General features: G+C 35.2%; 1 protein-coding gene across 8 annotated transcripts in view; it reads left to right on the plus strand.

The window, feature by feature from the left end:
- The window catches only part of CADPS2 (calcium dependent secretion activator 2), a 579466-nt gene that overhangs the window by 286508 nt on the left and 275957 nt on the right, over positions 1–17001 (plus strand). For all 8 annotated transcript variants that reach the window (XM_064373922.1, XM_064373927.1, XM_064373929.1 and 5 more), the window contains exon 7: positions 10657–10768. In XM_064373922.1, the coding sequence (XP_064229992.1) occupies positions 10657–10768 (112 nt within the window). The remainder of the gene's footprint in view (positions 1–10656; positions 10769–17001) is intronic.

Here is a 17001-nt window from a genome sequence, read left to right on the forward strand (position 1 = left end):
TTTATTTATTAGATAGATAAATTTTTAATGAATCAACCTGTTGGGACAACTTTTTTATGTTTAATAGAAGTTTAAAGTGTTGGTCTGCCTTAGAATTCTGTCCCTGATCTTTTGTTCTTTTCATTATTTATGTAAAAACAGCTGAATATATAAAAATATGTCTGTTGCAGCACTGACTGCCTGTAATGGTTAAGACTGTGGAAGCAACCTCAAAGTCCATCATTAGAAGAGTGATTGAATAAATTGTAGCACAGCCATACAAGGGGAATACCTTAGAGTTTTGAAAAGAATTACCTAAATCCACGTACTGACACTTGAAGAAGTTCAAGATACAGTGTTACACAAAAGAACACATTATAGAACAGTTTGGATATCCCATTAATTTTTAAATGAATAATAAATATGCATTAACCTTTGATCATATGTATAAGGGTTGGTTTCTGGGCTCTGTGTTTCAGTCCATTGGTTTGTTTATCTGTCTTTTTGCCAGGACCACACTATTTTGATTGCCATCACTTTTTAGAATGTTCTGAAATTGGGACGTGTGACGCTTTCCACTTGGTTCTTTTTTTTTTTTTTTTTAAAGATTGTTTGGCTACTTGGAGTCCCTAGAGATTCCTTATGAATTTTAGGGTAGATTTTCATATTTCTGCAAAATGTTAAGATTTTGATGGAATTCACATTGAACCATCAGTCATTTTGCATAGTCCAAACATCTTACATAAGGAAACTTTTTGGTGATGGAAAAGTTCTGTATACATGATTGCATGCATTTTTCAAAATTCATGGTGCTATACTTGATTACAGTTTACTGCATATAAACTATCCCTCAATAAATGATTGCAAACCTTTGAAATATATACGCATTAAGTACACATATAAGCATAGAGATACATGTATAAGCCCACACTTGTAAGGTACAAGTCCCTACCGTCATGATGTATTAGTGGGCACCCTTCGTACTCTCTTTCATTTTCCTTGTTTCTACAACAGTTTCTGTATTAATCATTCCCAAATCTGTATCTGGATTTTTAGCAGCCTACTGGAATCAAGTGCTTGAATTTCCCAAGATAAGTTCCTTTGTCTGTTTTAGTTTGGATCAATGTGTCAACAGCCACCCATGTTCTCATGAAAACTTAGTTATCTTCACCATTTTTCCCTGAGTCTTTGGCTTAAGTTCATTAGTATTGTAAAAGCCTTTTATACACCTGGGCCCTGTGTCGAACTTTTAAAATATTAAAAGCTTCTCTTCTATAAGTATTTTCTTCTGCTTAGAGTTTTCCACAAGACTGTCTTAATTGCTCATATTAATCAATAATGCTATTTTAAAAAAACATTTGTACAGTGCTTAGCATTGTTTCGTAAGTCTTTTGGTGTTTTATTATTTAATTTATACTTATATAATTAATAATCAACCTCTTAGTAATTCTCTCTTGTTAAACTTAATTCCCAGTTTTCAGGTGTTATTACATTATAAAATTAAAAAGAGATAGTACTATTTATTTGTAAGAGTGGGATATTGTGTCTACTCGGAATATTTTACTCATCTATTAATATACCCGTTTTACATACACCTTTCCCAGTGGCTTCAGCATGGCTTTAGAGTACGTGTGGCCATCACATGCAGGACAATGACCAATAGAAAGATACAGACACATACAGGTTTCTTTAATGAAACTGAAGGATACTACAGCTCAGTGGGATAAACATAGCTGCAAGAGCAGGGACACAGTTGTATGTTCTCAGTCAGGCAAGTTTCCTGGCTCCCAGTCCTCAAGAAGGTGTAAAAAAATGATATTGCTTGACATCCTTGAGGATACCACCAGGGCTTTCTGATCAAGTCACTATCCTAATTTCAAAAATCTTTATTTCCTCTTGATCATCATAATGAGTTTGGGGAAGTTGCCCATCTACCTTCTCACCAAATATGATTGAATGAAAAGAACACAGTCCTTACTCATTTTCATGAATTGAGTGAATCGAAAGTCAGTTTCTTCAGCAAATCTCCCATAGGACAGCAGAAAGACCATAGATCTACTTAAAGTCCAGCACAGGAAACTTTTGGAAAGATTTTCTACTTCTCAAGAGAATATCTAATTAGTGCTACCAAATAAATACTGGATGTTTGAGTTTTGAACCAAAACTTTTATTCTATTCTTGGATCAATCTGTTATATCGTTTTAATCTTAAAATGACCAAATTTTGAGAATGATAATTTAACTATAGTTGGATTGTTAAAAATTTTTCAGCACGACAAACCTAACAAAAATGAGCAATCCAGAAAGGATTTCCTATTTAATAAATGGTACTGGGGAAACTGGCTAGCCATATGCAGAAAATTGAAACTGGACCCCTGCCTCACACCTTATACAAAAATTAACTCAAGATGGATTAAAGACTTAAATGTAAAACCCAAAACTATGAAAATCCTAGAAGAAAATCTAGGTAATACCATTCAGGACCTAGGCACAGGCAAAGATTTCATGATAAATTCTCCAAAAACAATTGCAACAAAAGTAAAAATTGACAAATGGCATCTAATTAAACTGAAGAGCTTCTGCACAGCAAAAGAAACTATCATTAGAGTGAACAGGCAGCCTACAGATTGGGAGAAAATCTTTGCATTCTGTCCATCCAAGAAAGATCTAATATCCAGAATTTACAAGGAACTCAAACAAGTTTACAAAAAAAAAAAAAAAAAAAAAAATTCCATATACAAGTGGGCAAAGGACGTGAACAGACACTGTTCAAAAGAAGACATTAATGCAGCCAACAAACAGATGAAGAAAGCTCAACATCAGTAACTATTAGAGAAATTCAAATCCAAACCACAGTGAGATACCATCTCATGCCAGTCAGAATGGTGATTGTTAAAAAGTCAAGCAACAACAGGTGTTAGTGAGGTTGCAGAGAAATAGGAATGCTTTTACACTGTTGGTGGGAATGTAAATCTCTCAAAGATCTAGAACCAGAAATCCCATTACTGGGTATATACCCAAAGGAATATAGATCATTCTATTACAAAGATACATGCACATATATGTTCATTGAAGCACTATTCACAATAGCAAGGACACAGAATCAACTCAAATGCTCATCAATGATAGACTAAATAAAGAAAATGTGGTACATATACACCACGGAATACTATACAGCCATAAAAAGGAATGAGATCATGTCCTTTGCAGGGACATGGATGAAGCTGGAAACCATTATCCTCAGTAAACTAATGCAAGAACAGAAAACCAAACACCACATGGTCTCACTTATAAGTGGGAGCTGACCTGTGAGATCACATAGACACAGGGAGGGGAACTACACACACTGTGGCATGTCAGGAGGTGGGGTGGGGAAGGTAGAATATTAGGAAAAATAGCTAATGCATGTTGGACTTAATACCTAGGTGGTGGGTTGATAGGTGCAGCAAACCACTATGGCACACATTACCTATGTAACAAATCTGTACAACCTGCACATGTACCCCAGAATTAAAAATAAAAAATAAAAGTTAAAAAATAATTAGCATGAAAAATCTTAAGAATTTTTTTGTAATACTTTATAGGCTTTCATTTATATCCCCATGTTTGGATCCTTACTTAATGTTTTCTGTTGTAAAATTGGTGATGCATTTGGAATTCTATGTCATTTTTATTTGATAATTTTAATAATCTTTGTAATAGAGTTAATTGGCCATTTGGTGACAAATACATAATTTTTAAAGGCACTCACTGGGCTGGAAATGAAAACAAAAAAATCACTTGAAAAACCTAGAGTTTAGCCATAACTTTCTCGCATATGCACACTAGTCACATGATATAGAAGAAATAGATTATTTAGAACCCCAATATATAAAATACTATGAAATAAATTAAGGAATTTGTGTTTTTTCTACATAAGAGAAAAACGTTTAAGATTCCACTAGTAAATATTAGAACAGAGTTTAACAGAAAGATCACCTCCCTTCCCTTTTTGTTGAATAGAAATAAGATGAAAATGTCTGTTTTCTTTGTGTTCTAACATATCATAACATCTTGCAAAGCTGCAATAATTAAAACAGGGTAGCACAGCTCAGGAGAGATCTGTAGGACATAAAGCTCGAAACCAAACCCAACTTTATATGATTGTATAAATATATTTGATTTCTTAACCAAATGAGTTTAGGATACATGAAAAATTAAAACTGTCATTTCATGTCACTATCAACTTTGAGACAGCTTGAATATTTAAGTAATGAAACATTAAGAAGAGATGAAGGTTAATATTCGTATAATATTTGATTAAAGAGGATGTCAAAATCAGAAATAAACTGAACTATGTTGTGCTTTTAAAGTATACATTAATAAATTCCATAAATAAGAGTTAAATAGAAAATAATGGACGATAATTTTTGAAGTTATATATGCTATAATTCTGTATTGCTGGTCATAGATCAGAAATGTAGATTTAGCCTACTATTTTTCTTTTTTTTTTTTCTCTCTCTCTTTTGACACAGGCTCTTGCTCTGTCACCCAGGCTGTAGTGCAGGGGTGGGAACACAGCCCACTGCAACCTCAACCTCCTGGGCTCAAGGGATCCTCCTGCTTCAGTCTCCTAAGTAGCCAGAACTATAGGCACACACCACCACACTAGACCACTTTTTATTTTTTGTAGATGTGAACTCTCACTATGTTGTCCAGGCTCATCTCAAACTCCTGAGCCCAAGTGATCCTACTGCTTCAGCCTCCCAAAGTGCCAGGCTTACAGGCTCCAGCCATAGTGCCTGGCTGAGCCTACTTTTAAGTGCTTAACTTCTCCAATGATGGATACATTACATGTTGTGTGGGCATGAATTTGGAGCTAAGGGATTTGAATGCTTTTTTTTTTTTTTTTTTTTTTTGAGACAGGGTCTCACTTTGTCACCTAAGCTAGAGAGCAGTGTTGCAATCATGGCTCACTGCAACCTCCACCTCCCAGGCTCAGGTGATCCTCCCACCTCAGCCTCCTGACTACTTGGGACTACAGGTGCATGTCACCATGTGTGGCTAATTTTTGTGTTTTTTGTAGATGGGTTTTATCATGTTGCCCAGGCTGATCCTGCTGGAGCAGTCCTCCTGCCTCAGCCTCCCAAATTCCAGGGATTACAGGCATGAGCCACCATGCCTGGCTTGATTTGAAAGTTGTTGACAATTGTTTTACTGTGCATGATTTTCAGTAAATTCTAAAACAGAAACACTTAACATTTTTGAGAATCCTTTAGGTCCAAGTTATTTAGTGCTCTAGCTACTGTAAGAGACCATGGAGACCAATCTTACCTGTCGAGAAGGCAGGGCAGGGATGAGAAGGAATATATGTTACAGTATAATTATTTATTACCTACAATCTCCTATTAGAATAGAAATTCCAAGGGGGTAGGGACTTTGGTTGCTCATACTAGAATGTCATCTGCCACATAAAAGGTACTCAGTTTTTTAAAATGAATAAAACGTACACATTCAGTTGTGTATCCTCCCTTTTTTTCACTTTATATCATGCATGGCTTTATGTTGCCATTACAGCGTTTATTGTAAATAGCAGCAAATATTTCATCATATGCCCCATAATTTACATAATCACTCCCCTAATATTTTTTATTTATCTTGCTTAAGTGTTTACTGTTATACATTATGCTGTCATGAATATGTTTCTGCTTATACTTTTTAATACTTACAATTATTTTGATAGGAAAAGCTCTTAGAAATAACCGTATTAGGTTAAAAGATATGAACATATATTTTGGCTTCTGATACAAATTTCCAGTACCCTTTATTTAATAGCAACTGCGTAATTAATGTCAGTTATTTCAGTTGGTATATGAATTACCCTGTTTTCAGAGCCAGAAAGTCTTGCTGTTCTCATAAAGGTGCTTTGTATATTTTTATTCATTTGAACATTTACCTTGGAATTCTGATCCTCATAAATAATACATTCAGAGAAGTGGAGAAAGGCAGTGCATTTTGAGTCAGCACAAACGGGCAGCAAGATAATGTATTCTTTTATCACAGAATATTGAGAAAATAGGAAGACCATAACTGGTATTAATTACTGAGAGGGTTTAAACATGCCAATTAAGTAGGAAATAAGGAAGTCTTGGTGAATATTGAAGATAGGCCTATGATCTTCTTTCCTCTTTTCCTGCTTTTTTTTGTGGGGTGGGGTGGGGATCAGGGGAAGCTTGTGTTTTTAATTTATTCATTCTAGAATTTATGATTTTTTAACTGTCCACATTTTTTTAACATTTATTTCCCAAAGAAGAAATTATCAAATTGGTGCCAATTTATGCTTGTATCCTGGAATGTTGGGATTTATAGTTTCCTTAAAAATAAATTATATAAAGAAACTATAAATCTCAACATTCCAGGATACAAGCATAAATATATATAACTATTTATGCATCCCCTTAAAATCATAAATTTTTGTTGAATGTGGGTAAAAGCTTTGTCTTTTGGCCTGCTACGGTCAGGATCTGCTGGTCTCCTGTGTCTCAGCTTTTCCTTTGCCTGAGAACCCGTTATTTAAGCCTTCTTCGTTTCACAGGAATTGATCATTAGCATTTCCTCCCTTTGACTCAGCAGTCCTAGACCTTATAAGTAGAACTTCTGGCCATAAATAAATGCAATAATGTACCCAAAATGGAGAGTACTTTTTTCTTTGTGAACACTCATGGAAAAGTTACACACACAAAAAAAATCTGGAAATTAAAGTCCTTTTCAATTGTTTTACATGAACAGTATTATGCAGGCTATGTTATCTAATGTGATATAATAAGAATATAACTTAATAAGAAAAAGGAAAAGATATATAGGAAGAGGAATTCTAAATCACACCTGTAAATAGCTGAATGACAGTAAAAGTAGCACATTATAAATTTATTGGGTGCTGTAGTTAAAGTGGTTAAGGCAAATTTATAGTCATAAATGCTTGCCCAAAATGGAAGAAAGGCTTAAACTTAATGACCATGCATTCAACTTAAAATTTTAAACAGCAGGATTAAAACAGATAAATTAGAATAATGTAGCAAAGAGCAAAATGTAATAAAATTAAAAACGATCATGAAGTAGAGAAAGTCTTCAAAGTCATATGACAATTGTTTGAAAAGAATAATAGAAGTGATGAACCTCTGTTAAGTTTCAAAATGGAAAAGAAGAAAACATTAAGAATGAAGAAAGACATAACAGATGCTATAAGGATTCAAAGATTAAAAATTTACAACTTGTATAAATACTTTTAAAAATCTTAGATGAAATAAATAACATAAAACTAAGTGCTTAACAAAATTCACTCAAGGAGAAAGAGAAAAACTGAGTAGTCCTACAACTACAACTATTAAAGAAATTGCTTCATTAGCAAGTATCTTCCCATACAGAAACATCAGGTTCAAACAGTTTAATAGTTGAGTTCTAAGAACAAATAATTATAATTTTTTGACAAACTCTTTCAAAGAATAAAAGTATAGCACTTTTCAACTTGATAAAACCAAACATGAAAAATCCAAGAAAGTAAATTTACAGGCTAGTCTCAATAATGAACATTTATATAAAAGACTAAACAAAGTATAGCTTACTGATGCTTTTATTAGTTTTTTTATTTAAAAAAAAGTTTATCTCAGGAAAGGAAGACAACTTCACATTTGTTTTTTATTTTACATGTGTATATATGCACATATATACATATGTATGTGATAACGTGATATATATGATATGAATGTATGTTATATAAGTGATATTGTGATGTATATGATGTATGTGTGTTAGGATGTAATGTATATGATATTGTAATGTATATGATATGAAGAAATGTATGTATGTATATACATAGTATCTCCTTCATATATGTCCGTATACATACAATATCTCCATCATATATATTTGTGATATATATTTTATATATCATGTATATATTTATTTTATGCGTATATTACATATATACACACATATATATTTATCCTAATATATTTATGTGTGTATCTAATAAAGATGAGAATTTCTTTTATCTATGAAAGACTATCTACCAAAAACCTAGAGCAATGATAACACTTAGAGATAAAATACTGAAAATATTCCCTTTAAGAAGAAATTCAAGGGAGTGATAAATATAAAATTCAGGATGCTAGCTATGTCAGAGTAGTGAGGGGTGGAGAGGAGAGGAAGAGGAAACCAGGGGCACACAAGGGCTTTCCTAATGTTATAGTGCATTTCCCATCTTAACCTGAATGGCAGAAATGTTGGTTTTCACTGTATTGTTATTCTTTAACTGAATCTCATTTTATGGACACTTTAAAAATGTATCATTCTATAAAAATATTTTAATGCAGCCGAGTGTGATGGCTCATGCCTGTAATCCCAGCACTTTGGGAGGCCAAAACGATCACAAGGTGAATCACGAGGTCAGGAGATGGAGACCATCCTAGCTAACATGATGAAGCCCCATCTCTACTAAAATTACAAAAAAATTATCTGTGCGTGGTGGCGCATGCCTGTAATCCCAGCTACTTGGGAGGCTGAGGCAGGAGATTAGCTTGAACCCGGGAGCTGGAGGTTGCAGTGAGCTGAGATAGAGCCACTGCACTCCAGCCTTGTGACAGAGCGAGATTCTGTCTAAAAATATGTATGTATGTATGTAGTATGTATGAATGGATGGATGGATGGATAGATAGATAAATAGAAGCATAGCTGGATAGATGGAGAGATAGATATAGATAAATACATGCAAAAATGAGAAATGTGCTATAGTGATAAATATTGTAGAATAGTTTTTGAATATACTTGTGTGTGAAGAATCAAAGGTAAAAGGTAGTTTTCTGGAAGTTCATGGAACCATGAGTGAGCAGGTTTTTTTCCCCCATATTCATTGTTACTTATCTTATTTTATACAGCAAAGTGGAATTGGAATGCATTTCAGAAGGACCGGGTTAAAAGAACAAAGCTCACTTTTCTCTTTGGGTAATCATATATTGCTGAAGGTTGGGAACCACAAATGAACATTTAGTATAATTACTTCCAAAGGATTTCGAAATTAGAGGAGAAAACATATTAGTTTAATACATAGAAGTTTTATCGGAAGAATTTTAAAAGTCAGCAAATTCTGTGGAAAACTATTAGACGGTTTCCATATGACTATCAAAAATCTTTTACTTCAGTTATAAGAAAATGTCTCCCAAGGTTATTAGTCTTCTAAATTTAACAATGTGACACTGAATTAAAAAAGAGCATCCTGAGAATTAGCTCCCAGGCTGTTAACTAGATTGCTTGACTATATTCAAGACTTAAGACTCCACACACTAAATTGAGAATTTTTTCTTTATCCCTTACTTTGGTTCTGAATCTATTTTTGTTTTTATTTCTATTTTACTGTTGCTTTATGTAAACCATCTTAATTATATGAAATGGCAAAAAGACTCTTTGCTAACCCCATTCTGGAAGTCTAAAATAGAAATTAAGCTGTTTTTCTTCTCTAATTGAATCTTCTCTTCCCTCTGGCATATGATGTTTCAAAAAAACAGACTGCATCTAGATGCTAGTTTCTTTAGTCATTGAAATGGTCTCTGCTTTACTGTACACATTTATTATAAATGGTGTGATAGGAGAGGAAGATATAATCACCATTATTTGTTCAATTTTATTAATACTTGCTTTACTGAGTTTTCTGTATGTTGTAAGCTTTCTGAATGAGATTTATAAAATAAAATATAGACAGCTCCATGAAAATGGTGAATTGTTTTGTTTTTTTTTCAAGACAGCATAAGAAAATTGATACTTATTTGTTGATTGAATCTGTATGTTAAATCTCATTTTTTTCCCCTCTTCTGTGGTATTTTGCTCAATGGCATTTTCTTCATGCTGTGCTGGGTCTCATTGCATCTGATCTCTCAGAGTTGTGAAAAATATTGATGATTGTTTAATATCAGGTGTGCGCCAGTTAAGTTTGTAAATAAGCTGGAATGGTCTATAGTAAAGACGAGATGCTATTAGTTAAAAGATAAGCCAATAAAACATGTTATTTTGTTGTGATGATTTTAAAAGCCAGATGTCGACAGACTTATTTCCTTCCTAAGAGAAGGTAGTGGGAAATTAATTACAAAACATTCAGATTCTTATGATGCATATTTCTTTCTTTTTGATAGGAGCTTTAAAAGTCATATAAAGTAATAGATCTGAAATAATTATGCTTACTTTAAAAAATATATAATGTTTAATAAAGATCTCCCAAAAAGAGATGTGATAAAGTCTTTAGTATACAAAAATCATTTTCTGAAAAACTATCTCTTATGTAAACAAACCCTTAGCAATTTTTCCCAGCTGCCAGTAAAAATGGTGCTATAATTTGCATTTGAATTAACAAAGTAATAGATTTCAGTAGCTACAACTATATTGCTTTACCTTAACCTAAATTCTCATAACGTGCTATGTTTTGTAGTCCAACATGCTAATTTTTTGAACAGCTGAGTAACTATTACAAGCTGTAAAGCTTATTATTCTTTTCCTTGACTGTGCCATCTGCTAGAACAAAAGCAAAGACAAAAAGCTCATTGAGCACCAAAGATTCTATATTGTTTAATTTGCCTTCTATGGAGACACATCTCCTTGGGGGGAAAAAAATTAAAGCTGCGTTTTAAGAAACATTTTTGTTACTTCATTACAGATGGGGGACTCAAGGAGATTTTACCACCACCCATCCTCGGCCTGTGGTCAAAGTGAAACTCTTCACAGAAAGCACTGGAGTTCTGGCCCTAGAAGATAAAGAACTGGGAAGGGTGAGTTGTGGTCAGCCCTGTGTGTCCACAGTAGAACAGTTTTAACTTTTTTGAGGTAGACCAGTATGCAATATGTGAACTTAATGTTCATAAATTACGTAAAATCATTTATCATTTCCCAGAAGCCCAATTTACACCTCTAATTTATTAAATCTAATTGTCTGTAACACAGAAAGTATTGTGATAGGCTTTGGGTGTGTAAGGGGTACATACAAGTTCCTTGTCACCAACTCAGTCATTCTCACACATATGCTTCACTGGCCATTAAATTTGAATGGTGCTGGCCAACTTCTTTTTGGTGAAAGGTAATTCTCATGTAATGTATTTCTGTTCCTGGGTTATATTTCTGATCCAAATATAAAGGATCATCTTTATATTTGAAGTCATCTGTTCTTCATGTTCATTGTGATTAATCACAGAATATCTCCGAAGTGCATCTATCTCTTTTATGTTTTCCATTTTCCTTGAGAAAAGGTCTTTCTCTCACACCTTTTAACATTAATTATTTCTTTCTATAGTCACCTCTTCATACCTAGAATATATTTACCTTCTAATCCCAGTATGCCCTTACTATACTCAACTTGTGCTGGCAGTAAAGGCATTAACATTAGGTGAAAGGTCATCTTCAGACTTATAAGTGAAGTCAGTGTTCTAACTAAGTAGGCTATATGAAGGTGTATTCTGTAATGTGAATTTTTTTAATTAATTAATTTATTTATTTTGAGACAGAGTCTCCCTCTGTCATGTAGGCTGGAGTGCAGTGGTACGAACTCGGCTCACTGCAACCCACCTCCCAGATTCAAGCAGTTCTCATGCCTCAGCCTCCCAAGTAGCTGGGACCATAGGTGCGTGCTACCTTGCCTGGCTAAATTTTGTGTTTTTAGTAGAGACAGGTTTTCACCATCTTGGCCAGACTGGTCTCGGACTCCTGACTTCAAGTGATCCACTCCTGTCGGCCGCCCTAAATACCGGGATTACAAGCATGAGCCACCATACCTGTTCTTAGTAATGTGATTCTGTCTTACCCAGACCTGAAGACTATGTTCATATATATTTTCCAGAAAATAAAACCTTCAGAAATCTTACTTGAAAATTTCTGGTGTTAGTGGACTGCTTGTGCAATGCTAGTAGATGCTAAAGGATGCTAGGATCATTCTGTATACTAGAAATTTTTTTAAAACTGAAGTCAGGATTTCTATTAGTTTCAGACCCTCTTCTTCTACCTCCTTTACACTCTTGGACTTTTTCTATTTCTAGGGATTTTGTAAGTCTGTATCTATACTCCAGCGATTTTGAATCTTCATTCATAATCCAGATTTCGTCTTCTGTTTTCTTGGTACATGTATTTGTTAATACCTGAGAGTGCTGTGTTATACTGTTCATTCATTCATGTGCTTATGTATTTGTGCATTTATTTTCATTCAACAAAGGTCTGCAGGTCACATAATCTAATACAAGAGCCTTGGAGGCAACATATGGTCTTTATGGATTTATTAATCAGGGTTTTTTACTTAAACTATTGTTATATTAACTTTAAAGGTAGAATTAAGTTACTTTTCTTATTGTAACTATATTTCACTATTTAACAGCAGCCATTTTAAGTCTAGTGCTGTAATTCTTGAGCTATTTTTAATTTATTTCTCAGCTGGTCAAATAATATTGTTAAGCAGTTTTTAAATTGGATACATAAGTGATATCTATTTGATGCAATTTCATGTCTGAGAAACCACTTATGCTCCCTTACTCTCTTCACACCAGAAAGACAACTTTTCTATCTATTACAGTAGATAGAACCTTAGCACTATTGATGTTTTGAGCAGGGTAATTCTTTGTTATCGGGTGCTTTTCTGTATATTTTATGATATTTGATAGCATCCCTAACCTCCTGAAGAGTGGTGCAAAGTCCACCCTGCCTGAGAACCACATTGATCTATACTAATGACCTCAATAGATTCCAAGATTATAAGTATCATTTATATCTAATGACTTACAACTTGTAATAACAAGTTGTCTTCTTGTAGATTCAGATTTGTGTATCTGACTTCAGTACTTAGTATTTCCAATTGTATATTGATATCTCAAATCACATATTTTTGAAACAGAATTTGTGACTTGTATCTCATAAAGTCTTCCATAGAGGCAGTTGTTAAATAATCCTGTGACCTAGACATCTCCCTTGTTTCTCTTTTTCTCACCCCAGCACCCAATCCATTTGCAACTTCTGTAAGCTTTTTCTGTATTTATTCTGAATCCATCCATATATTAATACTGCCACTACCCTAATTCAAGGCACCATCATTTCACATAAATAGTCTGTTTGCTATTATTCCATTGATCACTTTATCCTCACTGATTTGACCTTCACACTTCAGTCACTATGATCTATTTAAAATTCAAAATAAATCACAACATTCTGTCCTTAAAATATTCCGATGTCTTCCAATTTATTTGGAATAAAAATCATACTGCTCATTATAGTGTAGCAGGCCCGACAGGAGTTTCAGGTGTGGTCTTGCACCAACAGTATCAGTAGCACCTGGAAAATTGTTAGATATGCAAATTCTCATGCCCCACTCTAGATCTGCTGAGTCAGAAACCAGGTGCAGGGCTACTATCTGTTTTTTTTTTTTTTTTTTTTTTTTTTTTTTTGAGACGGAGTTTCGCTCTTGTTACCCAGGCTGGAGTGCAATGGCGCGATCTCGGCTCACTGCAACCTCCGCCTCCTGGGTTCAGGCAATTCTCCTGCCTCAGCCTCCTGAGTAGCTGGGATTACAGGCATGCACCACCGTGCCCAGCTAATTTTTTGTATTTTTAGTAGAGACGGGGTTTCACCATGTTGACCAGGATGGTCTCGATCTCTTGACCTCGTGATCCACCCGCCTCGGCCTCCCAAAGTGCTGGGATTACAGGCTTGAGCCACCGCGCCCGGCCTACTATCTGTTTTAATAAGCCCTCCTACTGATTTTACGATACATCAAAGTTGGAGAATCCCTAATCTACGTGAACTGACTTCTGTTTCCAAACTCATTTTCTGTTAAAACCTCCTTGCCTACTGTTATTCTTTCCTTTCACCATGCTTGCTTTCTTTTCATTAAACATCTTAGACTCATACCTGCTTTAGACTTTAGGTCTTTACGTGTGTTTTAATCTGAACATGTGCACACACACAATTGGAAGAAATTGACGTTCATCTCTGGATGCTGGAGCTATTAATAATGTCTTACACATACACACACACACACACACACACACACACTCTTTTATAATTAGAAAAAATAACTTTTAAGTTAAAAGAAAAAGCTTTACATCATCTGACATCTGTAGCTTAAAATTTTATGAATAGCGTATCTGGGGTGCTTGAAATTTAACATGAAGTTTTTTAAAATTAAAAATTTTTGTAGCATTTAAATTTGAAAATGAACAACAGAGCACTAAAATAGGTTGATACCACAGCAAGATACTACTGTACACCTACTAAAATGGTGAAAATACAGAAGAACTGACAATAACATGCTCGTGGGAAAGCAGAACAGAAACTCTTACTCATTGCTGGTGGCGATGCAAAATTGTACAGCCACTTTGGAAGACAACTTGCCAGTTTTTTGTGTAAAGTTAAACATAGACTTACTATACAATCCAAAAATTGTACTCCTAGGTGTTTACCAAAAGGTTTATGAAGTTTGTGTCTACACAAAAATCTGTGTGTGAATGTTTAAACAGCTTTATTCTTAATTGCTAAAACATGGAAGCAGCCAAGGTGTTCTTTAGTCAGAGAGAAGAGTGAATAAAACCATGGTACATTCATACAATGGAATACTATTCAATTATTAGAAACAAGCTATTAAATAATTCATGCAGTGGCATAGATGAATGTAAATGCAAATAAAGTCAAACCCAAAAGATGACATATTTTATTATTCCATTCATTCTAGAAAATTATAGGGCTAGAAAACAGTTGAGAGTTTGCCAGGGATTGAGCTGGGGTGGGTTGTTGGCCAGAAAGGGGGTACACAGGGCACTTTTAGAATAAAGGAACTGTTCTGTATGGTACTGTGTGTTATGTGCTATATTAACCCATTCTCACGCTGTTATGAAGAAATACCTAAGACTAGGTAGTTTATAAAGAAAAGAAGTTTAATTGACTCAGTTCTGCATGGCTAGCTAGGGTAGCCTCAGGACACACAGTCATGGTAGAAGGCACCTCTTAACAGAGTGGCAGGAGAGAAAATAAATGCAAGCAGGGAAAATGCCAGACGTTTATCAAACCATCAGCTCAGGCCAGGCACGGTGGCTCATGCCTGTAATCCCATTTTGCGAGGCTGAGGCGGGTGGATCACCTGAGGTCAGGAGTTCAAGACCAACCTGGCCAACATGATAAAACCCTGTCTCTATTAAAAATACAAAAAATTAGCCAGGTGTGGTGGTGGGCACCTGTAATCCCAGTTACTCGGGAGGCTAAGGCAGGAGAATCACTTGAACCTGGAAGGTGGAGGTTTCAGTGAGCTGAAATTGCACCACTGAACTCTGGCCTGGGCAACAGAGCTAGACTCCAACACACACACACATACACACACACACACACACACACACACACACACAGAGGAAATTAGATCTCCTGAGACTCACTATCACAAGAACAGCATCAAGAAAACCACCCCTGTGATACAATTACCTCCACCTGGTCTCTCCCCTGACATGTGGAGATTATGGGAATTACAATTCAGGATGAGATTTGGGTGGGGACACAAAGCCTAACCATATCAGATTCATAATTCTGTGTATTTGCCAAAACCTACAGAACTCTATGTTACAAAGAATGGACATTAGTGTATGCAAACTGATGTGAACACACACATTCCCCAATGCATACATCAACCAGGAGCATCAAAAGGATGCTAGCATGGAATACAGACTGAGACAGATGAAATTAGTTGTACTGTACAGATGTGACATAGCTCCACTGATAGGGGTGATGAGAAAACAAACAAACCTAAGTAACCTAAAGGGAAAAGATATGTTGCAGTACTCTCTTGATAACCAAGTGATGAAGATGACCACTACCAGTTATGTCATGTGGCTATCCGGTGCTCTCTACTATGACGTTTTGAGAAGGGACATTTTGCCTCTGGTATTCTTCCCCCAATCCCCACCGTAAACCCAGGCTAATCATGAATAGAACATCAGACAAATACAGATTGGTGACATTATACAGGATAAATGGCCAGTACTCTTCAAGACTGTCAAGGGCATAAAAAAGGAAAGTGAGAAACTGTCACAAATCAGAGGAGACTAAGGAGTCAAGACAACAAAATGCAGTGTGCTGTCCTGGATTGGACCTTGGGACAGAAAGAAGGCATTGATGAAAAAACTTGTGAAATCCAAATAGAATCTAGAGTTCAGTTAATAGTAACGTGCCAATGTAAGTTTCCTGGTGTTAATAGAGGTACCATGGTAATGTATGCTGTTCATTCAGAGGGAAAGTGGATTTACAGGAAATCTCTATACTATCTTTGCAGCCTTTCTGTAAGTCCTAAATTATTCTAAAATGTAAAATGTCTGTAATTTTTATTATAAAAATTTATAATAAAAAGGCTTTTAAGTATTTTATGAAATGCCTCAGCATATATTGTTTAAGAAATGAACATTTCTGGCTGGACACAGTGGCTCACACCTGTAATCCCAGCACTTTGGGAGACTGAGGTGGGTGAATCACCTGAGGTCAGGAATTCGAGACCAGCCTGGCTAACATGGTGAAAACCATGTCTATTAAAAATACAAAAATTAGCAGAGTGTGGTGGCGCACACCTGTAATCCCAGCTACTCAGGAGTCTGAGGCAGGAGAATCGCTTGAACTCAGGAGGTGGAGGTTGCAGTGAGCCACAATTGCACCCTGTACTCCAGCCTGGGTGACAGAATGAGACTCCATCTCAAAAAAAAAAAAAAAAAAAAAAAAATTTCCTTACATCACTTTAATTTCTTAATTATACCTAAGAAATTTAATATTGACTCAGGAATATATACTATGCCATAAATACTCAGAGTTCTCTAATTATCCCAACATGTCTATAAAAGCTGGTTTTCTCCCCCATCTAGGACACAATCCAGGATCACACATTGCATTGGGTTGTTATGGCCCTTCAGTCTCCTTTATTCTAGATGTCCCCACCATCTTTTTAAAAAATTTTTATTATAATGACATTTTTAAGCTTCCAAACTAGTCTTATAAAATGTTC

The sequence above is a fragment of the Aotus nancymaae genome, unplaced genomic scaffold, assembly GCF_030222135.1.
Source record: "Aotus nancymaae isolate 86718 unplaced genomic scaffold, 86718_ANA_hifiasm-v0.15.2.pri h1tg000002l, whole genome shotgun sequence".
Taxonomy (NCBI): Eukaryota; Metazoa; Chordata; class Mammalia; order Primates; family Aotidae; genus Aotus; species Aotus nancymaae.